Source organism: Mustelus asterias, chromosome 1 (genome assembly GCF_964213995.1).
Source record: "Mustelus asterias chromosome 1, sMusAst1.hap1.1, whole genome shotgun sequence".
Lineage (NCBI taxonomy): Eukaryota > Metazoa > Chordata > Chondrichthyes > Carcharhiniformes > Triakidae > Mustelus > Mustelus asterias.
The window spans coordinates 83,357,875-83,382,779 of record NC_135801.1 but is presented as its reverse complement, the minus strand read 5'-3'; the positions used below and the strand labels follow the sequence as shown (position 1 = coordinate 83,382,779).

Here is a 24,905-nt window from a genome sequence, read left to right as displayed (position 1 = left end):
TTACTTCAAATCTAGTCTAATCAGTTAACACTATCACTTTGTCTGAATTTCATTCTTCTCAACTAATTACCTTGTTTACCATTTTTATTATAGCCATAAAGTAGATTGATGGTTTCAATTAAGTCACCAATCTTTATTTTCTGATCAGCCTTCTGCACCACTATTCCATTCAATGCATACAGCCAATTTGAAGTCCTTCCGTTTTTAAAATATTCGTTCATGGGATGAGGACATTGCTGACTGAACCAGCATTTGTCATCCATTTTTCATTTTGGTAAAACAATTGAATTAAATAAACAAACTAATGGACAAATCAAGAAGGGAAGTCCTCGAAAACGGGGGGGCGGGGGGGAACCACACTGCCCAAAACAAAAACCAAAGCGGAAAGGAAACTTAAAACATCAAACCAAAATGTGATTAAATGGGATTGATAATACACCCCAGGCCCTGTGGGGCCCAACGAGCCATAGAAGGCCTCGATGGTGCCCTTGGACACCTTATGCTCCCTCTCCAGGGCCAACCCACTGCAAATCTAGCCATGATAGAGGGGCAGACAGTTGGGTCAGACGCCCTATTCTGTTGCCTGCAGCCTGAACCTGTTAAATGGCACATTTGGCTAAGGCCAGGAGCAGATTCACAAAGAACTCCTCTGCCTTCCCCGCCCCTCCATCCCTGATAGCCCTTGAGCTGAGTGGCTTGCTCGTCAATTTCAGAGGGCATTTAAGAGTCAACCACTTCACTGTGCATCTTCTGTACTAATTGTTTTTAACTGGTTTCTTCCCGATTTATCTTTTAGTTCATTTTTTGCTTTGGTGTTCCACCATCTTGATTTCATAGAAACCCTACTAGTGCAGAAAGAGGCCATTGGCCCATCGAGTCTGCACCGACCAGGCCCTACCTCCATATCCCTACATATTTACCCGCTAATCCCTCTAACCTATGCATCTCAGGACACTAAGGGGCAATTTTAGCATAGCCAATCAACCTAACCCGCACATCTTTGGACCGTGGGAGGAAACCAGAGCACCCGGAGAAAACCCACGCAGACACGAGGAGAATGTACAAACTCCACACAGTGACCCAAGCCAGGAATCGAACGCAGGTCCCTGGAGCTGTGAAGCAGCAGAGCTAACCACTGTGCTACCGTGCCGCCCACTTTTTTTTCCCCCTCCCTCTTTCTTGAACAAAAATATATTTCTGAAGTTACTTCAAATCTAGTCTAATCAGTTAACACGATCACTTTGTCTGAATTGCATTCTTCCTCTCAACTAACCTACGCATCTCAGGACACTAATGGGCAATTTTAGCATGGCCAATCAACCTAACCCGATTTCTTAATGTGGTAAGCTCATCCAGCAGAGGTACCCCGTGGCAGTTTGGACAAAGGGAGCGCAGGTTGAAAAAATAATGCAGGTGTTGTAGCCCAATTTCTGAATGGCATTGGCCATTCTTGCTCTTCCTCCTACAACAGCCCGCCCCCAAGCATGCAATGAATTTACCCTAATGAACAATAAACCATCACCCTAATGAACAATAAACCATCACATCTAATTGTATTTATATTCTATTGACCCTGTTCACTGGAAGCTCTACATCTTTCTGCCTCTGGATACATTGCCACTTTCAGCATCTTCTGTAAATATGAAAATCTTTTTATACGGATACCTTCTTACAAACTTATGATCTTTCATAAATAAACAGTGCTTGTGTAGCTTTTTAGGAAATAAGTCCATCTTGCATACTTGACGTGTTAGATTTCAGAATACTCATTTAAGAATATTTGCTTCAGTGAAAACAATATACAATGACTGTTTAAGCCTGAAAGTAATCTTAATATTGGGGGTAGCTATGAAATTAGAAAGTTGCTGAATTTCACTGCATTACTTTTGTCCCCTGTTGTTTCAATTTTAGGGATGACTTGAATACAGACGTTTGTATGAACAGAGGAACACAAGACACCTGCTTCAGGTTTGAGAATTTTGCATTTGGTTGGATGTGTTTATTATCCTTTCAGTTCAGTATTGTTTTGTGATTGATGGATTGTTGGGGGACAAAAAAAACCAATTGAAAATGTCATTGTTTTCTGCTGCAAATAGTATTAATAAAATTAAATTCAAGTCAAGCTCGCCAAATTCCACAATTTATGAAATGTACTTGGAAAAACAACTTCTTAAAATGAACTGAGTGATCTGGTTTTGGAATTCTCTCACTTCATAACACAAGATTTTTGCAATGTAATTATCAGTGTGAAAGGGAATGAAGACTTGTATTTAATAGCAGATGATTCAATACATGTATATTTGCTTTCATTTATCTCCTTGTTGCTTGCATGCTGCCACCCGTGTTAATTCACCACTCTCAGAAGTATATGCTCAGTTTTCATTCTTTTTAATCTGCTTAAATACCAATAATTTTCATAGCTCGTGTCTGTGGAACCATAGGTGAGATATTGGAGATTGCTGCACTATGTCCAAATCCAGACAGTAAGTGTCGACACTCTTGGACCTTTGAGGGAGACGATGGCCTTGTGGTATTATTGCTAGACTATTAATCCAGAAACACAGCTAATGTTTTGGGGACCCGGGTTCGAATCCCATCACCCAGATGGTGGAATTTGAGTTCAATAAAATATATCTGGAATTAAGAATCTACTGCTGACCATGAAACTATTGTCAATTGTCAGAAAAACCCATCTGGTTCACTGATGTCCTTTAGGGAAGGGAATCTGCTATCTTTAACTGGTCTGGCCTACATGCGATTCCAGAGCCACAGCAATGTGGTTGACTCTCAACTTCCCCCTGAAATGGCCTAGCAAGCCACTCATAAGCATAACTAGGGATGGGCAATAAATATTGGCCAGCCAGCAATGCCCATGTTCCATGAATGAATAAAAATCCTTGTGAAGCATCAAAGTCTGATCCTATCCTCCTCACCTGACATCCACAAGCGCACACACTCTCCAGCAGGGCTGACTGGATTGCTTTTTCGATGACTTTTCTTGCAAAATTAAACTTTGAAATAACACTTTTCTTTGAGGATGAATTTTTTAAAAAAAATACAGCATCTTTGAAATCCAAAACCGCTTGAATGTACTACCCACCTTATTTGACTGTTAACATTGGGCTGGGCAGCTATGGCACTTCTCCTTTGCTTTCCCTGCAGCAATGTTTGTTTGCATGCTTGCTGAAGTTAACCCTATGCTGTTGTTACTAAATCTGTGCATGCTGCTAGCAAGTTGGAATGCTATTTGCATCTCTCTTCCCCGCAGGGATCGAATAATGTGTTCTCCGGATGTAAAAGAACCCTTCAGTATTGACAACTTTACTTGCACTGGTGAGTCTAACATTAACGCAGCTGGGGTTCGGTCAGAGTCTGTATCTCCCTGATGTTACCAGCAAATATTAACCTGAATGTTATTCTAAAATATATATAGTTTGCATGGGAATCTATACTGCTGCATTTCCACAACAAATTTGTATAAGGGATGTTACTGTTAACATAACCAAAAATGTTTTGAAAAAAAAACTGTCTACTTCATAACCATTGTGTTTGATTGTGCACATGTCCAGCAGGAGGCTAGTATTAAGCGTCAGGAACTAGACACTTTGCACTTCAGATAATGGTTCAGCACTTTACATACGTGATGTAGTGAGATTAGCTTTCACTCCACCTCAAGCATGCAAAACATCCCAATGCAGTAACTTAGATAAACAGATAGTGCTAACTCTCGGCTATTTTTGTGCTGTGAGCCAATTTTCATTTAAGGTTTAGTCAACATAGAACCCTTTTACAGAAGACCGTCATCCTATCAGGTTGCCTAGATTGAAGCCAGGTTCTGGAACCGAACACAGGGTATTGTAATACCAAGCACGCACACCTGTGTAATACTTTGTAGTTAATATAAACAGCTCTGAAGAGTCTTCGTACGGACTCAAAACATTAACTCTATTTTCTCTCTCTCCACTGATGCTGCCAGACTTGAGTTTTTGCAGCATTTTCTGTTTTTGTTTCAGATTCCATTATTTTACTTTTATTATACACATTCTCTGCTGTTTTTCTCACTATTTAATGCAAACAATACCAAAGCCATTTAGTGCATCAACACCTATAAAGCCAAGTCACAATCAAGTAAGCAAAGACTAGTTTGCATGCAAGAACAAATAGGCTTTTATTAGCAAAAGACTTGGAGCACACCCATGCTGGTCCAGAGACTGAGGCAGGGGGTGGGGAGCAGTCATCTTTATACCTGGACCGGGGGGGGGGGGAAGGAGGAGGAGTAGTAGTCCCAGACAGGGGCAGCAGGGGCATGTCCAAGCATGTGTCACACACACAGGCAATAAGCTAACAGTGGTTTACCACATAAGAGCCTTGGAGACAGCCTGTTTCTGATGTGCTACACAGTGTAAATGGTGAGAAGTTTGGGTGCTCAGATTTCCAATATGTGCTCACAATTGATGAGGTTCTCTGCTGGATATACGGACATTGAGAAAAACAATCCCTTTTGGCTAAAGCTCTCTCATAACATTGAAGTTGTTTTGTATTTCTCAAATGTGTAGAAACCTTATTTCTTTCGTCTTATTTGAAAGAACTGGATTACAATTGAGTAGCAAACTGAATTTGATCTGCCCTGGTTGTTTTGGTGCAGGGGTCATGAATTGTGAGTGCACCCCTTGAAATCGAGGTGGTCTGAATGAGGTTTTCATATACTCACCTCATTTGACTGGCACCATTGAGCTGGGGAGCTCCAGCACTTCACCTGTGAGCCTCCCAGCAGCATTGTTTGATCAGGTTCTGCAGGCTGCCTACTCTTTCTAAAGACTCTTGCGATCTTGTCAGCCGGTGTGATCATTTTGCCGGTGAAATCAGCTTTGCGCCCAGGTCAGATTCTCCAAAGATCAATAGTGAGCCAGGTGAGCATTTACAACAATCCCATAGTTTCACAGTCACAATTACTGTTAACTAGTTTTCTTTTAGATTTATGTAGTTAACAGAATTTAACATGGTTGACCAAAGTTTTGGTAATTACCAGATCAAACAAAGGAAATAGAACACACTAAAAAGGTAAATATGGAAAAGGGAAACCTCAGCTGCTATCCAACCTGCTGAATATTTCCAGCATCTTCTGTTTATATTTCAAGATCGACAGTATTTTGTTTTCACATTAGTGTTGAATTCATCACCATTTATCTCCACTTGAAGTTCTACTCTTCTGTAAAAGCATTTTTGTCTCTTTTCTTTATTCAACTTCCTAGTTCTTTCCCTCCTTGCTTTTGAATAGGAGCTACCAAAACTTGCCTTTTTCTTCTTTCCTCCCCTAACCCCACCCATTCCCAGTCTCTGAACTTGCTACATCTCTAACGTTTTCTTGTTCTGATGAAAGATTAACTCCTTTTTCTCTCTCTCCACAGCAGCTGCCGAACCAGCTGAGTTTTATTTTGCTTACTAACCAGTTTGTATGTGGGATCAGCTTTAATTCTTCTTGCCTTTCTCAGACCAGCACTAGCTGCCACAACTGGAATATAACCAACAATTGAGTTCTTTAATTTTTGTCATATCACATCAGTTTATTTACAGATTGTACTTACATCCATCATAGATACTTGTCTGCAGACCTGCAGTTCTAATGCATCAATTGTCTGCTTAGTTGTGAATGGGCTAAGATGTCAGTCTCCAGGAACTATTTACAAACGTTACAGTGGATTGTCCATCAAATAGAAACTGTGACAGAAATAGAAGCTAAATTTTGACTCATTGGAATCACAGCACAAGAAGCACATCACATGTCACTGTAGATTCTTCCATAATAGACCAGATCAGGGTCAGCAGCGCTCAAGTTTAAACACTTTTGTTTTAAATGCATTTTACAAAACAAGATGTCATCTGTGCAGATTTCTGATTCAAGGCTATAAGCTGTAACATTGTACAAAGTATATATACATCATACCTTTGACAGTATTAAAGGATAAACTGCATTCAGTTTATAGCCTTGGGCCAAAATGACGATGTTTTCCATGCATTAAAATCAATGCTATATTCTAAGAGGCAAAGTTACTTAAAACTATTGTGTTGTTATTGGTAATGTTTCTGTTAGACTGTAATTTTGACAATGTAAAACAATGCAATCTGAAACAGATCAGCCTACAAATGGAGCAGTTTTAAAACCACATCTAGTAAATGGTGTGAAATCCATTGAAACTTCATCAAGCAATCTCTGGATCAGTAAGAGAATAACTGGCAAATATCTTACTGAGCTCCTTGCAGATATTGAAAGGAAGTGTTCTGGTATTGAAAGTGTGGGATATTGCATGACCATGTTAAACAATAAAATAAATCAATTGGTTAATAAAGAATCGGCTGAGACACTCACCCAATTACTTTGTTTGAAATAAACCAAAGCTGCATGAGTCAGTTTCCTTGACAATGTTAATGCTGTGAAACAATAGCTGTGCTGCTTCTAATTTGAAAACCAAGTTGAATAAAATATAAATTAGCAATGGTGAAATTTGCAGCATACATAGCCAATCTCATTGTTGAAGGAAATCCTGGGCCAGTACGCTCTCTTATTTGGTAGGCAAGCAAATCGGTTTAGTTGCAAAATAAAACAGAAAATGCTGGAAAACCCAGCATCTGCAGTAGTTTTCAGTTTAATTCAGATACGGTTTATGCCTAAAATAGTACAACTTCTATTTGGCTCAAGCGATGACTGTTTTTACTCTGTTCAATATATTATGGGTTTTTAAAAATATCTCCCTCCTTCTCATCATGCTAAAAGGAAATGTTATGAACCAGTAATGTGTATCTTGCACCTGGCAACCTTTTAAGTTTACACAGGTTAGGTCTAATAAAGCTAATTTCAATAAACTGTACCACTGAGTTTTATGGAGATGGTCACTTTTTGTCACTGAAGAGTAGAATCATGCAAGTTAAAACAATGACTTCATCTCTTCAACACAATGAAGTGCAGGGAGTAAAAAAGGGGGATGCTATTTAGGATAATGATTAGAATTGTCCTTCTCCAGCAGTTCAGGGGGCCAGTTTAATCCCTTTGAAAAGAAGTGCTGCGCACAGCCTTTTCAGTTTGAGAGAATTCCAGCAATATTTTTTCAAGTTCTTCCCTCAGTTCCAGCTTTCATTGTAATGTAATAAAACACCAAGGCATTTCAAAAGAGTATGAAACAAAAGCCACACAAGGACATAGTTAGACTAACATCTGAAGGGTTGCCTTAAAAAGACTTGGATATGCACTTGAAGTGCCTTAACCTGCAGGGCTATGGGCCAAGGACTGTTACAGAAAGAGGCAGAGAATTTGAGGGGAAATTTCAGCTGCGAGTACAGGTCCAATGATGATACAATTAAATCTGTGGGTGCTGGAGAGATCAGAATTAGAAGATTAAAATGACTTCTTTCTGTTCTTGCATTTTTAACGCTGTTACTTCCCCCCTAGGATCTATCCTGGCTCCCTCCAATTTCTAATCTAAATGATTACCCCCTCAGCAACAGGTTGTGGGGGCTGGAGGAGATTAGAGGTAGGAAAGTGACTCCGAGGGCAGGGCGGGGACTTTGAAAATGAGAATTTTTAAAACAAGGCTATTACTGAACTAGGAGGCAGTGTGGGTCATTAAACACAGGGGTAATGGATGAACAGAATTTGGTGGGAGTTGGGATAAGAGTAGCAGAGTTCAAGGTGGTATCAAGTTTATAGAGATTAGAACGTGGGACACTGGGAAAAAGTGCATTGGGATAGTCATGTCTAAAAGGTAACAAGGGATGCGTGTGAGTCTCAGCAGCAGATGAATTGTGCCATGGGCAGAGCCAGGCAATGTGTACATGAAAATAGGTGGTCATGGTAACAGCACAGAGGGATGGTCAGAATCCCATTTCAGAAGCAAATATGACATGATTGTGAACAATCTAGTTTAGCCTCAAAATTGCCAGATGGAGCCTGTGGTGAGGGAATGAAGTTTGTGGTGGGAACCAAAAGCAAGGTTTCAGTCTTTCCAAAACTTCATTGTTGGATATTTCTGCTTATTCAGTAGTGGATGACTGACAAACGTCTGACAATGTAGAGTCTGTAGAAGGGTTGAGTGAAATGGTGCTTAGGTTTGGTGTAATCAGCATAGTAAGAAGTCTCAACACCAGGTTAAAGTCCAACAGGTTTGTTTGGTAGCAAAAGCCACTAGCTTTTGGAGCACTGCCCCTTCATCAGGTGAGTGGGAGTTCTGTTCACAAACAGGGCATATAAAGACACAAACTCAATTTACAAAATAATGGTTGGAATGCGAGTCTTTACAGGTAATCAAGTCTTAAAGGTACAGACAATGCGAGTGGAGAGAGTGTTAAGCACAGGTTAAAGAGATGTGTATTGTCTCCAGACAGGACAGTTAGTGAGATTTTGCAAGCCCAGGCAAGTAGTTACAGGGGTTACAGATAGTGTGACATGAACGCAAGATCCCGGTTGAGGCCGTCCTCATGTGTGCGGAACTTGGCTATCAGTCTCTGCTCAGCGACTCTGTGCTGTGTGTCGTGAAGGCTGCCTTGGAGAACCCTTACTCGAAGATCAGAGGCCGGATGCCTGTGACTGCTGAAGTGTTCGCCAACAGGAAGAGAACAGTCTTGCCTGGTGATTGTCGAGCAGTGTTCATTCATCCGTTGTCATAGCATCTGCGGATGCCATTATCTCACGTGAGAACACCATCCACCAGGTACACGGTACATACTCTTGCAACCTGGCCAATATTGTCTACCTGATACGCTGCAGAAAAGGATGTCCTGAGGCATGGTACATTGGGGAGACCTTGCAGACGCTACGACAACGGATGAATGAACACCGCTCGACAATCACCAGGCAGGAGTGTTCTCTTCCTGTTGGGGAACCCTTCAGCGGTCACGGGCATTCGGCCTCTGATCTTCGGGTAAGCGTTCTCCAAGGCAACCTTCACGACACATGACAACGCAGAGTCGCTGAGCAGAGACTGATAGCCAAGTTCCACACACGAGGACGACCTCAACCGGGATCTTGGGTTCATGTCACACTATCTGTAACCCCCGCGACTTGTCTGGACTTGCAAAATCTCACTAACTGTCCTGTCTGGAGACAATACACATCTCTTTAACCTGTGCTTAACCCTCTCTCCACTCACATTGTCTGTACCTTTAAGACTTGATTACCTGTAAAGACTCGCATTCCAAACATTATTTTGTAAATTGAGTTTGTGTCTTTATATGCCCTGTTTGTGAACAGAACTCCCACTCACCTGACGAAGGGGCAGGCTCCAAAAGCTAGTGGCTTGTGCTACCAAATAAACCTGTTGGTCTTTAACCTGGTGTTGAGAGACTTCTTACTGTGTTTACCCCAGTCCAATGCCAGCATCTCCACATTGTAATCAGCATAACATGGAAACTGATGCCTTGTTTGGATGAATCTTGCTGATTAGAAATTAGAGGGAGCCAAGGATAGATTTTTAGGGGGATCATTTAAACTGCATGAGCAGAAAGAGAAGTCACTGCAGGAATTCTCAGACTATGATTACATTGGTAATGGAACCAGTGAGTGTGGTCCCACCCAGTTGGGAGAGAGTGGAAGAGTGCTGGAGGAGGTTTGGTGTGGTCAACTGTGCTAAAGGCTGCAGGCAGCTCCAGATTAAAAAGAGGGATCATTTATTTTTGAAGTAGACATACAGGATGTTATATGTATTTTGATAAGAGCTGTTTTGGTACTGTGGCAGGGTCAGGAAAACAGATTTCAAATATGGAGTTCCAGGAAACTTGGGGAGGTGACAATACATAAAAGTTCAATTTTAAAATTTAATTTCTCCACCTGCTCCAGCAGAGTGGACTTCTCCACGAATCTTAATGAGGTCTACGCTTCACCCTTCCGGACCACAGCACTAATTCAGCCAGCTGATTCAAGAAAAACCCACATGTTAGAAAAGTTTTCCCATGACGAGAACTTTATTTTTCTGATTTTCACTCATTAAGCACATTAGGATGTTTTACTACACGAAAGCCTTGTTGTACACAAACATTTCCTTGTACCTAAATATTGCAACATTTGAAATGAAACTTCATCACCTGTTGACCAACTGAAAAAAAGCAAGCACTGAACTCAGGACTTCAGTTAAATAAGGTGCAATTTCTTATTGATTATTCTCTGATCTGATTGCAGCAACTCCACGTTGATGCTTCTAGTAACAGTTTGATGTATTTCAATTACCCAGTTACATTTTGCTAAAGATAAAAATTGCTTTACTCCCTGCAGCGGACCACTCGTTACAGATAGGTGGTGGTCCATGTTACGCCTCCTCCCCCAAGCATCAGAGCCTGTCAGAGAGATCACCAGTATCTTCCTTGCTAACTGGCTCACTGTGTGAGCACAGACGGGAATCCTCAGTCCTTGATGACTTGTGCGCTTCAAGGACTGGCTACATGTCAGCACCATATTCAGAAAATGAACTTCACTTCCAAACTACTGGTAAGAACAATTGTGTACTCAAAGGGGGAGCCACTAAAACTTTTCCTTTTTATAGTCTTGACAAAGGACGTTTGATTTTAGTTCGCTTTTGAAGGATTAACTTTTAACACAAGGTTAGCATCTGCAGTCAATTAAACAGAGCAGGGGGTATCTCAGTTATTAGCTAAGCTTCGAATCCAAATTAAAAACACGTCAAAAATACAAGTGTCATTAACAAAACAACAAAAATCTCATGGTTATTGAACCAGTATGTCCAAACAAATTGCAGCAGAAAAATATTGTCCAAAATGGGGAACTAAAGTTGTGATTAAATGGAAGAGTATGAAAATAATTTTGCCTCCAAATACTTAGGATTACATGAGATATATAGTACAGATACAGGCCATTCAGCCTAACCAATCCATGCAAGTGTTTATGCTCCACTTGAATTTCATCCCATCAAAATCTACCATTGTAACCATCTATTCCTTTCTACCTCATGTATATGCTTGTCTGGTTTCCCCCTAAGTGCATCTATACTATTTACTTCAATTACTCAGTGGCAAGGAATTCACATTCTCACCACTGGCTAAGAAACACTCTTCTGAATTCCATGTTGGATCTTATGGTGACTAAGATTAATGGCCTCTAGATATCCTCTCAAAACCTTTCATTGTAAAAACCTTCATTAGGTCACCCCCCTTTGTTAAAGAGAAAAGATCCAGCCCATCAGTCTTTTCCTGTTACATACCCTCGGTACTGTTTCCCATACTTCTATAATCATTTTTATGATGGGGCAACAAGAACCACACACAGTATACTATACTGTCTACGGTTTGATAACAGCTTCCCTATTCAATTCTATCCCTTTAGAAATAACACTTTGCTTAGTTTGCTTTCAAAAAAAAAAAATCACCTTACTAACCTGTGGCGCAACTGTGATTGATGTATTTGTACTCAGTTGCTCTGTCCTACCCAGACATACACCCCTCCCAGTAATATGACTTCAAGTATTCCTATCAGAATGTACTACCTCACATCTGCGTGAATTTAATTGGCCCATTCTGCAATTTTATTAATATTCTCCTGTAATTTGTTGTCGTCCTCCATATTGACTATTCCACACACCCCCACCCCTCTGCAAATTTCGTGTTGTCTGTGAATTTAGAAAGTGTTTTTATTCCAAAAACCAAGACATTGATGTAAATTGTGAACACCAGTTGTCCCAGCACCGATTCTTGTGGAACACCCTTCTCACCTACTATTGATCCACTATTCCCATCCTCTGCTTTGTCTTGGAGCTAGTTAGCAATCCATTCTGCGATTGTCCCCAGACTCTGCATTCCAAGAATCATTGATGCGCCCAATAGCTTATGCTGTAACCAATGTGTCTGTGCTGGCCCCCTGAAGGGGAAATTTACCTGTGCCACTTTCTTGCTTTTTCATAGCCATGCACATTTTTTCCTTTTCAGGTAACAGTCCAATTGCCTTTTGAATACCTCAATTGAACCTGCCTCCACTACACAAGCTATGAATTCCAAATTCTAACCCCCTACTGCATAAAAGTTTTTCATGTCACCACTCATTTTGCCAATTATCTTGAATCTGTGCCCTTTGATTTTTGAACCTTGCACCAATCAGCATTTCTCCCTTATACCAGTAAGACATTTCTGCCCATCTACCCTGTCCAGACCCTACAGTATTTAAATATCAGTCAAATCTCCCTTCAACCAACAGTCCCAGCTTTTAAGCACTCCTTCATATTAATCTATTATGGGACACATTATCAAAGGTCCATGATCTGCTCTGTCCCCTCAAACTCAATTTGATTAAGCAAATTTTTCCCTTTAAAAATCAATATTTATTACCATATTTCTCAGTTCAAGGTGGTTCTATTTTCTGTTTAGTAAAGATTCCATTATTTTTACTAGAACTGATAAGCTGATTGATCTCATGTTCCTCTTTCTCCTTTATAGGAATTGCATTAGCTAGTCAGTCCTCTGGCACTGTCATCTAACAAAGTAGTAAGAGTTCTAACAACAGGTTAAAGTCCAACAGGTTTATTTGGTAGCAAATGCCATTAGCTTTCGGAGCGCTGCTCCTTCGTCAGATGGAGTGTAACAAAGTACACATAGCAATGTCTCTGCTGCAGATTAAAAATGTGGATACAATCCATTGAGGTTTTATCTGAGTTTTAATTCATTCAATACATCCCTTATATTTTGAATATACATCTCATTAAGTCATTCAATATCATTTCTACCATTCTTTCTCCCTTGCAAATACAAAGGCAGAAATAATTTTGCTATCTTCATTACCTGTGATATTATCCCATCAAACCCTTAATGGTCCTATTCCCATCAGTCTTCCTTAACTATAAAACTTTGATAATTTCTTAGTTCCTTCCCAATTGTTTTTTGGCTTCAATCCAAATCCCAGACAGCAAGTGTCCTGTGTTTACTGAGTATCTAAATCTCCTAAGGCTTAATTGACCCTTATCTTTATTCATCTATGCAATCCTACTAGTGTTTAATTTGATCTTTCCTTTATCACTCCACAAAAAAGTTCACCCATACTCAGCTCCTCAAAAAAACCAACCTTTTTTCCCCCAATCACTGTCATTTTTGTGACCATAATATAATAGCTTCATTTAGATTAGTGGTGTGCCATGAAATTCAAAAATTAAACTAAAACGAACCTTTGTCTTCAACTCTGACCTGATGGATCTTGGCCTTCCCCGACCTGGAAAGAGCCACATGTGAGATTTAGATTTATATTGGTCAAGCCAGAGTGCATGACCAACAGGACCCAGAGCTGAAGACAAAGGTCTCATGTAAAGTTTAAGGGCACAAAATCCCTGGGACCATAGAGGTTAAAAAACCAAAGTTTCCATTAAGAGAAGTAGACAGAAAATAGGAGGTGTACCTCATTTAAAAAAAAACAGTAGAGGTCTGCCATGAAGATTGGGGACCACTAATCCAAATGTTCCTCTACTTATCTACAGTGGTTCAGTCCCCATTACTCGATCCATTAGTGAATCTTGCCTTGGACTTTAGAATGGAGCCCTGTGCACATTGCAAGAACTCTACTCCCTTATCTCCTTTACCTACCTCTTCTGGTCAATTAATGTCAGGGTAGTTGAAATCCAAGTTTTATTAAAAATAAACAATTCCCCAAATAGGCAAATTTCTTCCACTTGTAAGAGCAGTATAACCTTTTGTTATCCATATGGATCCCATTTGATCATTTTGCCTCTTTTCTAACTATTGTACCTTACAATGTACAATTCCTAGTCCTCAATTTCTTCCTGTGGCCATAATCAATGCTTACTAATCATGCCTTCTAAATTTTCATCCAAATCATTATGACAAACAGTGGACCCAGCACTGATTTATGAGGCACACCGCTGGTCACAGGCCTTCAGTTTGAACCACCCCCCTCTGGCTTCTGTTATCAAGCCAACTTTGTATCCAATTAGCAACACTTGCCCTGGATCCTGAGAGATTTAACCTTATGCAACAACCTACCATGTGGTACCCTGTCAAAGGTCTTGCAGCCAACATCAACTGCACTGCCCTCATCTATCCTCCTAGTTACCCCATCAAAAAATTCATTCGAGACACATGATTTTCCACTCAAAACCATGCTGACTGTCTCAAATCAGTCCTTGCCTCTAAATGCCTGAAGATCTGGCTCTCGGAATACTTAACTTTGAGCAGAACTGACAGGATAGACTTCACCAAGTTTCTGTCCCAGAATATCCCACGAAAAAGGAACCAGTCTCTCCCACAGCAACCATTTCCTCCTATGTTAATTTGCTGATCTGTCTGCTCGATTCCAGTTTGCATGTGGCTCAGACAATAATCCAGAAATTCTTACCCTTGAAGTGTTGCTACTCCAGTAACAGATATAGGCTAACAATTTAGATGGCAAGGTGAACCACGGAAAGATTTTCAATAATCATACTAGCTTGATTTAACTGTTCGATAGAAAGCATTTTATTTCTTAACTAAATGTCACAGGACATCTGAAAGTGCTTTACAGGCAACAAAGCATTTTGAAGTGTCATCACTAATGTAACAAATGCCATAGTCCAAATTTCAGATTAAGTTTTAAATGCACTTACTGACTATTTATCCCTCCAGATACTGACCAAGTGGATGTTGCAGGGCAGGCCTGCAAAAAGTTGCAGAATAAACTGGATGGTCTGCAAAACCTGGTGGAAGATCTTCAGCTCAAGAATCATGGTATTATAATACTAACAATTTGCACATTTTAAAGTTTGCCCCCTTCTAAATTTAAGAGTAGCTAGAAATAAAATCTCTACACAGTGTTGAAAATGGAACCTTGAGACTTATTCTGGTCCATGCTTCCATTATACACATTTTAAAAAACAGCTGTTTGTACATAATCAGTTTATTTCAGGGTTTCAGATTATTACAATTTAATGCTTTGGAACCATTACAGAATCTAAAACATTTGATTTACAGAAATGTCCTCCATGATCAGAAACCAAGAGAAGAGGATAAAGAGAGTAAAAGACAGAGAGAAAATGCTAAAGAAGTGAAGTCCATGTTTCTGCATTTTATTCTTTACCATGTATGGGTTTTGACTTGCTGCAGTACACAAAATAAAATCTGCTGCTATTTAATACTTTGTGAAACCTATTTTATTTAATCTACCTGATATCCAATTACATATATCTGGATCTCCTGTACATATGTACAGGAGACTTGGCTACCACAAGTTCAGAGCAATCGAAACACTATGGGATTTTTAGTCTTGTGTATGGAGTAAGAAAAAATATATACTGGAAAGAGACATTAAATCACACTAGGAGCCCAGAAGAGTGGAGTTAAGGAAGACATGCAAGCTACAGCTCGAACTTAGTCTTCCATATACCAGTTACCTATGCACAGTTTTTTCACCACATTCTGTTCAAACGAGGGGAAAAATCATATTCTAGTCAAAGACAGTGAAACTGAAAAAATGAACCAGAGGTATGTGTGAAGTCAAATGAGTTCAAACAATGTTGAGGGATGGGGTAGAATGCTGTAATGGGATCTTTTTTCTATATGTTAATTACAGATTACCAACTGTAGTTGTGGTCTGACTGTGCTATGTCTTAGTCATGAAAAGATTACTTTGCCAGTGTAAGCTTACTACTGTCTAGTAATGGATTTTGCAATCAGTATATAGAGATGACCATGCTTCAAATTTTCTTTTACTAGTTAGAATATTTTGAAAGATACTTGACGTTTTGATGAGTCAGTTAAGATTAGTGGAATTTTGGCAAGAGCAAATCTTACAAGCAAAAAAAAACACCCAGTTCATATGGCCAAAATTAGAACTGACTTAAGGCCATGTGAAATTTCAGTATAGACTGGACATCCGAACATGAATATCACTGAAAAGAATAAACCATGCTGAGAAAAGTATTAAGCAAGTTCTTGTCTGGAAAAGAAAACCAGCTTTCAACTGGTCTTGTCCACCCTTTAGGTTAGTGGAGGAGCAACTGGAGAAAAGCAGTATAGATGGGCATGTTCAGGGAGAGATTTCTAATATGCATAGCATGTTCAGAATTCACACTGCCTCCTTAAAATTCAGGACTACATGCAAAATCCAAGTCAGGTGTCATTTCATACCATCAAGACTCCACTCAGTTTATTTAGTGTGTTTTTCAACCACTAGAACTATAGCTATTTCCATGTAATGTTTCCTGGCAAATTTCCTGAACTGTGTGCCTGGCAAAAGAATTTAACTTCTGCTGAAATGAGAAATCAAATGTTTCTATCCCAGGAACCACAACTGCAAATGCCTGAAAAATCCAAGTCAATCTGCTCCCTATTCAATACCAGATTTATTTCATTTCCAACTTCAACCAACCCCACTGAGTCTGACCTGAATACTAGCATCAGAGCAGAGGTTATTCACATTAGTATCATGCAGGGGTTCAGAAAGACAATTTCAGAATTTTAGGCTAGAGGGGAGTACAGATTTCATACATTTATGATCATGTACTTGTCCTCTTTGGTTTTAATTTAAGCTACAATATTCAAAACAGCATAACACTTATGCCACAAAACATTTAATTTAGTATATTGTAGATTTAAATTACCAAGGAGAGTTAAAGAAGAATAATTCACAACATGCAAACCAAGTTTTTATATAAAGCTCAGGTTTTTTTCAAAGACACAAACCACTTCTCTCCAATAGCTGGTTTCCTATAACATTTTAGTGGCTGGGGAAAGAAGGAGATGTCAGTATACCTTCGTGAAAAAGCTCAGAACCTTTTTATCCAAAAATATTCACTGAAATCCTATATGTAATTAAAATAATCATTTCCCCCCACAAAAAATTGTCGCAGAAATTGATGAGGATTAAAGTGACATCATGCAGTAATTATACTCATTAAAAATTTATGGTAAATATTTGAATATTCTATGCTTATTTACATTGCTGATTACCATGGTAATCTTTCTCTTGAGGAAATGACAGTGCAAAGCACATCTCAGCAGCATCAGATGGTTACCTAGAGACAGATAACCTTCAGAAGTGAAAAATCCTGGCAGCCCACACAATCAGAAAAGAAAGCAGAGAAATAGAAAGACCAGAGAAACAACATCTGACAGATGTCAAACTAAAAATTGACAGTAAGTTACATTATCACTGAACTACATTTCCCTTTTGAAAGCAGTCAGTTAAGTGAATGCTCCATCTTGCAGTACTGACCAGTGTACACTTCCATGATTCAATGGTAGCCCCAGCACTGATAGATTTCAAAATCTTCATGACCCGTCTCCAGTAGCCTATTGAGACATTCCTCCCACCGGCAGATCTCTCCGTCTTCCACCACCACATATTTCCACTCAATCTTGGAATTCACTGGAAGCAGAATGGAATTAGACCAGAAACCATCCTTGTTTGGTTTCAACAGCACATACTTCTCCCATTGCCCTAGACACTCGTGGTTTCCTGTCACTGCAAGGAGCTGAGCACTTGAGCAAGTAATATAGTGAACATTAAAATTCACAGAGATGTTGTTGAGGGGCAAAGGAGACACTGCAGCAATTTTCCTGGCGATATTCTCAGGCTCTGAACTTACACTTGTTCTTTCTGACTCAGCATTAACCTGCTCTTGAAAGAATTTTCTTTTATCTTCTCTTTCAATTTCAGTTTTAATGCAGTTCAACTCACTTGTGTTAATACTACTTTCACAGATATCAGTCATGTCACCATTATTTAGATAATCTGTTCTATTGAGTTTCTGATCAACTGCTGAAATTAGATCAAAAGCTTCATCTTGATGCTCAGATTTCTCATGCACCTTTTCAATGCTGACTGTTGATTTTGTTTCTTTCCCATAATTACACTCTTCAGTATTGCTTGCATTAGTGACTTGCCCAATGTCAGATGGCCAGGCTACCAAATTCATTGGTGTGTGGTTCTCACAAACCTTCTGTCTGGAATCAGAAATATTCTGCTTATTTGAGAGATGTTGGTTCTGCTCACACTTCTCGTTCTTGACCGTTACATCAGGATCATCTTTGGCCTCCAAAGCAGCAGTATTTTGTTCAACAGGAGACTGCTGAACATCAACTTTCAACTCTGTTGTCTTGATCTTTGCTATATTGTCCCTTTCACCACCTGCAATTTTATCTGTAAAGAGATAGAAGACATTTTTCACTTGAAACTTAGCATTGGTAAACTTGGGAATTGATTTGTCACATGTATTGGGATATACAGTGAAAAGTATTGTTTCATGCACACTATACAGACAAAACTGTTCATAGAGTACATAGGGGAGAAGGTGCAGAATGTAGCATAGTTTGAAAGAGTTAGAGTACAGTTTTAAAAGCATAGAACAAGTGTAAAAGATAGAATTAGAGGGTATGCTGGGGACAGCTCGCAAGAAGTCGCCTCGCTCTGGCAGCACTTTTTTTTCATAACTTACATATGGAAACATTCAAACAATCTAACCTTACCACAATATTTCATGGATCTGATTAGGTTCCTACTTCAAGAATCTAATCTGGAAAATTTTATTCAAGAATATTTGTAAGTATTAAAAATTAGCTTTACAACAACATGATTCTTTTTCCATACTGTGGGGTTTAGTTCATGGCATCCAAGATTAGATGTTGTCATAATAAAGTCTTGTTCTAATTCAGGCCATTTAGTCCAACAAGCAAAATCACTTGGATAAGGAAATGGAATCCTGATATTTAAGATTAGCCTCCTTCATGGAGGAATATCTCAAATGCTAATGAAAATTGCCAAATGCATACAAATGATTTCAAAATGTTAGATAAATTTGTAATTTGACATCCCTGTGCATCAATACGTGGTACGCAGGTGTCACTACATAGAAGGTGCTACCGGTCCCCAGTTTGGGAATAGTTCTGACCACATTGCTATGGAATGCTCCAAGTAGTTGGACAGTGCTGTACCACCTATCCTTTTTGTGGAAAGATTTATGCAAAAAAAAAAAACCTTTCACACAGGTCCATCAGACAATGGTCAGCATACAACATCCTAGAGACCCTGCAGGAAGAGGAGTGGAACCTGTCACAATCCCCAAGCAGGCTGGCAAAAGTCATTTGGTAGAATGCCTGCTCGCTTCAAGCAAAATGTCAAGACTTAGCTGACAGTGAGAAAAGGCTTGCCGACATTGGGAAGTTTGTCTGCATTCCCTAAAATTAAGGAACGAGGCAACTTCATTGAAACTTAATGTTTAGTGACAGGGTGGATATTTCCTCTGGTTGCTGAAGAGTCCAACACCAGGGGACATTGGACAAGGGGTTTCTGCACTGTGGTGAATCTTTGGAATTTTCTACCCCAGAGGGCTGTGGAAGTTCAAATCAATGAACATGTTCAAAACAGAATCAATAGATTGCTGGTAACTAATGGTATATGGGGATATGGAGATCAGAGATAGATATCACAGAATCCCTACAGTGCAGGAGGCCATTCGGCCTATCGAGTCTGCACCAACCACAATCCCACACAGGCCCTATTTCCATAGCCTCACATTTACCCTGCGAATCCCCCTGACACTCGGGTCAATTTAGCATGGCCAATCCACCTAACCCGCACATCTTTTGGACTGAGGGAGGAAACCCACACAGACACAGGGTGAACGTACAAACTCCACAGAGTGAACTGAGGCCAGAATTGGACCCGGGTCCCTAGCACTGAGGCAGCAGTGCTAACCACCGTGCTGCCCCAAGGCGGTCACACTGGAATTTCACGCCTTGCGGATTCACGACACAGTAAATACCCATCTCTGGCCCTAGAAGATTCACCCAACAGCTTGCATTTGGACCAGCATGCACTGAGTAACACGTGGTTAGGACATGCCTTGGAAATTCGCTTTGTTCTGAGATTACATTCACTCAAAGCAAAGCCAAAAATCAGACACAGCCCACTGTGTACTCCCCACTTCGTTCAGTTAGATCATCAACCATGATCTAACTGAATGGCGGAGCAGGCTTAACAGCCCACTCCCGTTCCTATGTTCACATCCAGTCTCACCCCCTCCACACATTGCCTTTAAGGCAATGGTAAGGAAGAGACCATTGTTCACCTCTTTCTGGAATGTACCTTTGTAAAAGGACCATCTGATTAGGGGGGGGGGGGGGATGAAAGAGATTTTTGTCAAAGTTCATCTTGAGCAGCTGTGATTCTATGGGCTGGTCACTTGAGACAAACAATAGCTCGAGGATCAACAATTGTGAAAGATACTTTTTGGTCTATCTAAAAGACTAGGTCTTTCAGTGCAAAGTGCTACCCGCAACAGTGTTGTGGACTGGCACATGCCAAGGTCCAGAACTACATACTGAGATGCAAAGCTTGGGGCAGCTGCCATAATTGAAAAGGTCATTGCCCAAAGCTTTTGAGCCACAAGTGCACCAAGGGACTGGAAATGGTTTCAACACTTGGGCTGAATGAGTTGCATGTAATATTTACTGTAGACATTCCGTGTATCACAATTCTGCCACCTGATGTGCCACAGCAGTAACCTATGAACAGCACAAGGACCATGTGGCTAGCAACCACAAAGCGGATCCTAGTTATGATTTTTTATGCATCTGACTCTCCTCCCAGGATAGAGATGGAAATATTGGCAACATCTTGCCGTCTGCTGTTGCACATGTCACTGATCCTGTTTGAGAACCAAATACATTGCCTGCTTCTCCAAAAAGAATCAAGAGTGATAACATGACTGATGTTTGCAGGATTTCCCATGGTGCCATTGCCTGTAGACATCATTTTGCAGGCAATACATGTCAAACTCCATCAGATACTTCAACCAAAAGGGATCATAGGCAGAGAATCATGCTGATTAAAGTTTATTTACTAATCACAAGTAGACTTACGTCCACATTGCAAGGAAGTTACCATGAAATGACTGGTATCCAAGTAGGAGTCACAATACCTTCATTCCGCAGTAGTCCACTATACAATCTGGATTTGAGGCACCATAAAACCAAGGGCCACTGCTGACCATGTACTTTGTGACTCTGATGCACAATCACATGCATAGCATGCAAGAGAATAAGACTATTAGTGTGCTGAAACAATGTTTCCAGTGCCTGGACTACTCTGGAGGAGTCCCTTTGAACAAGACAGGGTGGAGTCATCATTCCTTATGATCTGTTGCTCTGTGTGGACAATCCTCATCACCAGATATAGGATAGCATAAGAGGCAGCAATCTTCACAGCCCCTTTCTGTCCAGACAATAAAACAGAGTCAGACACCATTGCCTACAACCCCATTTAATAAATCTCCTTCCTTGCTGCCCAGTGACCATCATAGCATCTATCTGGTCACAATACAAAAAATAAAAACTAAATGGCACCAGCCAAATATAAGAAATCAAAATCATACCATATTTGCATCCTTGTGGAATCTGTTTTGGGTGCCTATGCAGTGCTACCACAGTCACTGCAGTTTGGCTGGTGGAAGGTTGCCAACTTTCACAACAGCTCTGAGCTGAACAAGCCCAGATGCAGGTTGCATCCTCTTGGCACAAGCAACAAACAGCAAGAGCACTGGCGAATGGCTGTAGCAGACAATGTTGTCTTCCTAAGAGAGGACAGCAGATGTCAACTCTATGGAGACATTGCCCCCTGGACAGCCTCTCAACCATTCTAATACAAGTTACTAGTTTGTTGTGACACCTTGAACACTGTTATTAGCAGCCATGATGGTAGAAGTCTGAGCTTCAACTGCAGCTCAGATTTCTGGTGGAAGCAGAGACATTGACCATCAATGACTGGCTCCACAAGTGTGCTGATTAAATTAACCACCCCTCCTGCGTTGGAAAGGATCTAACAAGTATGCAAAGATCATTGCCAAGATGTTGCTGGACTCCATGTTCATTGACAGTGACCACAGGCTCTCTTTTCTGGTAGGCTGCCAATGCATCTGGTATGTTGTTGTGCAGACCAATTAGCTCTCTTCAGTCAGTCACCCCACTGAAGTGCTCATCTGAGTCCTCTACGGAAGCAGTGTGCCAAGTTCCCTCACCATTGTGCTGGTATCTATATTAACCTGGTTTTCTGCCCTGGCTACAGGCCACATATCCACTGTCTCACAACATGCTATCCTCTAAATTACAGTGTCAGTATCAGAGCTGTTGGTGGCTTCAAATGTGTTATCATGTAACTACTGCATTATCATTTCTGTTTCTCCACTGCCTGGGTATCTAAAGGAAGAAAGGCACAAGGGTAAGGTTGTAGTGCAGCAAGGCAAAGTGTGTGGAATCAGGTGCGAGGATATCATCACCTTTGACATTTTCAAACTTGTCATGGCCATACCCTCAGTAACCACCATTCCAATAATAACCAGCAATCTGATCCACAGGGATCATGCTGGCAAGCCTGTCCACTTCTGGTTAGCTCCTGCTGCCTCTTGTTGTGCACTTTTCTCCTGCTAGAGAGAGAAGGATGCATGCCAGTGGGGGTCATGCAATCTGTTTGGCTGATATGGCTGTCACAATTATAGACTAGAATCCCTACAATGCAGAAGGAGGCCATTTGGCCCATCAAGCCTGCACCAACAACAATCCCACCCAGGCCTGATCCCCATAACCCCTTGCTAGTTCCCCTGACACCAAGGGGCAATTTGACATGGCCAATCAATCTAACCCACGCATCTTTGGACTGAGTGAGGAAACCCACACAGACATGGGGAGAATCCACAGACACCCAAGGCCAGAATCAAACCTAGGTCCCTGGCACTGAGGCAGCAGTGCTAACCACTGCCACCATGCCACTGGCAACACACAGCTGAGAATTAAGTGGTGAATGCAGCAGTGCCAACTGTACAAGGGTGTTGTAGTGCATATGAATATCAGGTACAGATTATGCAAGTTGGTTGATGCAAGCAGTGGCTGGTGGTGCAATTGGGAAGGTTTGAACATGCAATCATTGACCTTGACAATTTATTGCTGCACACATTCAAGTGCTCAAAACCCACCTCCTGGCATTGGTACCCATACTTCAAGCACTCTCTGGGAGAGGTCCTGTCGTGCAAGACATCACTCCCACATGGCACTTTTTTCACCAAGGCTTCTAAGAGCCTCTAAGAATCTTGGAGCCCACTCTCGCTCCTATTTTGTTCTATTGCTGAATGGTTCACGGGTCCCCCGCACAATAGCCAGTACCTGCTCCCGCCATACCTCTTAAAATGAAAGAGGGGTGCGCAAAGTTATTAATTACATCCGTTCTGCCAAGTAACGAAAGTTAGCGACTACCTGGACGGTGAAAATCACTTAAAATAGCGGATAGCACAAAATTGGCACAATGCCCACGTTGCAGACAACAGGTTTCAAGGGCTCACTCAGGGGTCAGAAAGAGTGCAGTGTTCATTTGGTGCAATGCGGTGTTGAGATTGGAGTGGGTACAGACACCTCAGGGTAGACCCTCACCCCAAGCTCAGCACGTTCCTCATCTCAAACCGACATGTGAACTGACCAGGCAGTGAACTTTAGGATTCATCTCCCTGACCTGGTGACTCTTCCTCGGTAATTGCCCCTAGCAGAACTGGAATCAATACATTTCACATTAAAAAAACTTTCCGTCAAATCCCCTCATTGACTGTTCCATATTAATAAACTTCTAAAAACGCTTTAAGAGTGATTCGGGTGAAGTTATCTGAGAATGTAAGCCAGAGGATTAAGCATTTCTGCCTCAGTAAAAGAGCCCAAAAATGTGACGTTTCTATCCCAGGTTGACTCAGTCCCCTCCAGACTGCGTTATAGTATTGAATGCAGGGTTTAAGAGACTTTCGAACTGAAGAAACGGGACTGAGAGGTTTGTGGAATCAGTGTGACAGATTCAGGTTTCAATCACTATATTCCCCAGCTGCTTGTGAATTTCCTGCTCCAAGCAGAAGCCACCCCTGGATTGTACACCCAGGGAGAGACACCTGCTCCCGGTCACCCTGCCCAGTCCAACAAGCAGCTCCAAAGCAAACAGTGAGTTAATCTTTACCAGCGCTGCTGTCCTGCTGCCTCTCTCCGTTCTCAGGGCTGACCTCCCCCTGGCTGCGGTCACTGTCCTCCGGGGAAATGTTCTCCAGCTGCTCCTGCTTCCTGCCTCTGCTAAACCACAGCCAGCTGCTGAGAGCCACAGCCAGCGCCACCGGCAGCACTGCCCACACGCTGCTTAGCATTGCCACTATTCCCTGCAATACACTCGCCAGCCCCACTGCCATCGCCGCTTGTTCCCAAACCTTCCACTGCTCTGGGGATCCCGCTTCACTCTGATCCTTTTCAGCTGTTGCTGTGGATTAATCCCCGCCTCCCAGCCCCGCCTCCAGCCTTGCCCCGCCTCCTGATCCAGGCCCCTCCTCCTGCTCTAGGCCCCGCCCCCAGCCCTGGCCCTTCCTCTTATATATGTCACATTATCAGTAACCCCCACAGCTTGCCTCCTGGACTTGCAGACTGTCCTGTCTGGAGACAATACACATCTCTTTAACCTGTGCTTGATGCTCCCTCCACCCACATTGTCTGTATCTTTAAGATCTGGCTGGTTGTAGGGACTCGCATTCTAATCAGTATTCTGTAACTTGATTTTGTGTCTCTGTGCCCTGTTTGAGAGCACATTTCCACTCCATCTGACGAAGGAGCAGCGCTCCGAAAGCTAATGGTATTTGCTACCAAATAAACCTGTTGGACTTTAACCTGGTGTTGTTAAAACTCTTACTGTGTCCTTCCTCTTCCCCAGCCCCAAGCCAGTCACTGCCACTGTGCACAACAAACCCAATGGCAGGATGTGCCAGAATTTCATTAGAAATTGGCCCTGTTCCTCCTGGGATGTATCTGTACACCTGTTCTTAGCTTACATACCAAATAGGAACAGAATTAGGCCATTTGGCCCCTCGAGCCTGCTCCACCATTTGATAAGATCGTGGCTGATCTGTTTGTGTTTCAAATTCCACATCCCA

General features: G+C 41.4%; 2 protein-coding genes across 4 annotated transcripts in view; one reads left to right on the top strand and one right to left on the bottom strand.

Annotated features, from left to right (window-relative positions):
• LOC144508316 (coiled-coil domain-containing protein 158-like) overlaps positions 1-15,099 on the top strand; it is a 111,497-nt gene extending 96,398 nt beyond the window's left edge. Inside the window, exons 20-24 of the mRNA XM_078236181.1 lie at positions 1,912-1,968; positions 3,269-3,333; positions 10,259-10,471; positions 14,596-14,697; positions 14,941-15,099. Of these exons, the coding sequence (XP_078092307.1) occupies positions 1,912-1,968; positions 3,269-3,333; positions 10,259-10,471; positions 14,596-14,697; positions 14,941-15,017 (514 nt within the window). The 3' untranslated portion in view covers positions 15,018-15,099. The remainder of the gene's footprint in view (positions 1-1,911; positions 1,969-3,268; positions 3,334-10,258; positions 10,472-14,595; positions 14,698-14,940) is intronic.
• The window catches only part of stbd1 (starch binding domain 1), a 59,384-nt gene extending 35,136 nt beyond the window's left edge, over positions 1-24,248 (bottom strand). The window contains exons 1-3 of one of the 3 annotated variants that reach the window (XM_078214293.1): positions 23,951-24,248; positions 17,183-18,109; positions 14,435-14,666 (exon numbers count right to left, since the gene is read on the bottom strand). In XM_078214293.1, coding sequence (XP_078070419.1) covers positions 17,202-18,109; positions 23,951-24,173 — 1,131 coding nt within the window. In that variant the 5' untranslated portion in view covers positions 24,174-24,248 and the 3' untranslated portion in view covers positions 14,435-14,666; positions 17,183-17,201. Of the gene's footprint in view, positions 1-14,434; positions 14,667-16,293; positions 18,110-23,950 lie in introns of those variants that run through there. The other 2 variants (XM_078214283.1, XM_078214274.1) reach the window with 2 other exon arrangements.
• Between the last annotated feature and the right edge of the window lie 657 nt (positions 24,249-24,905).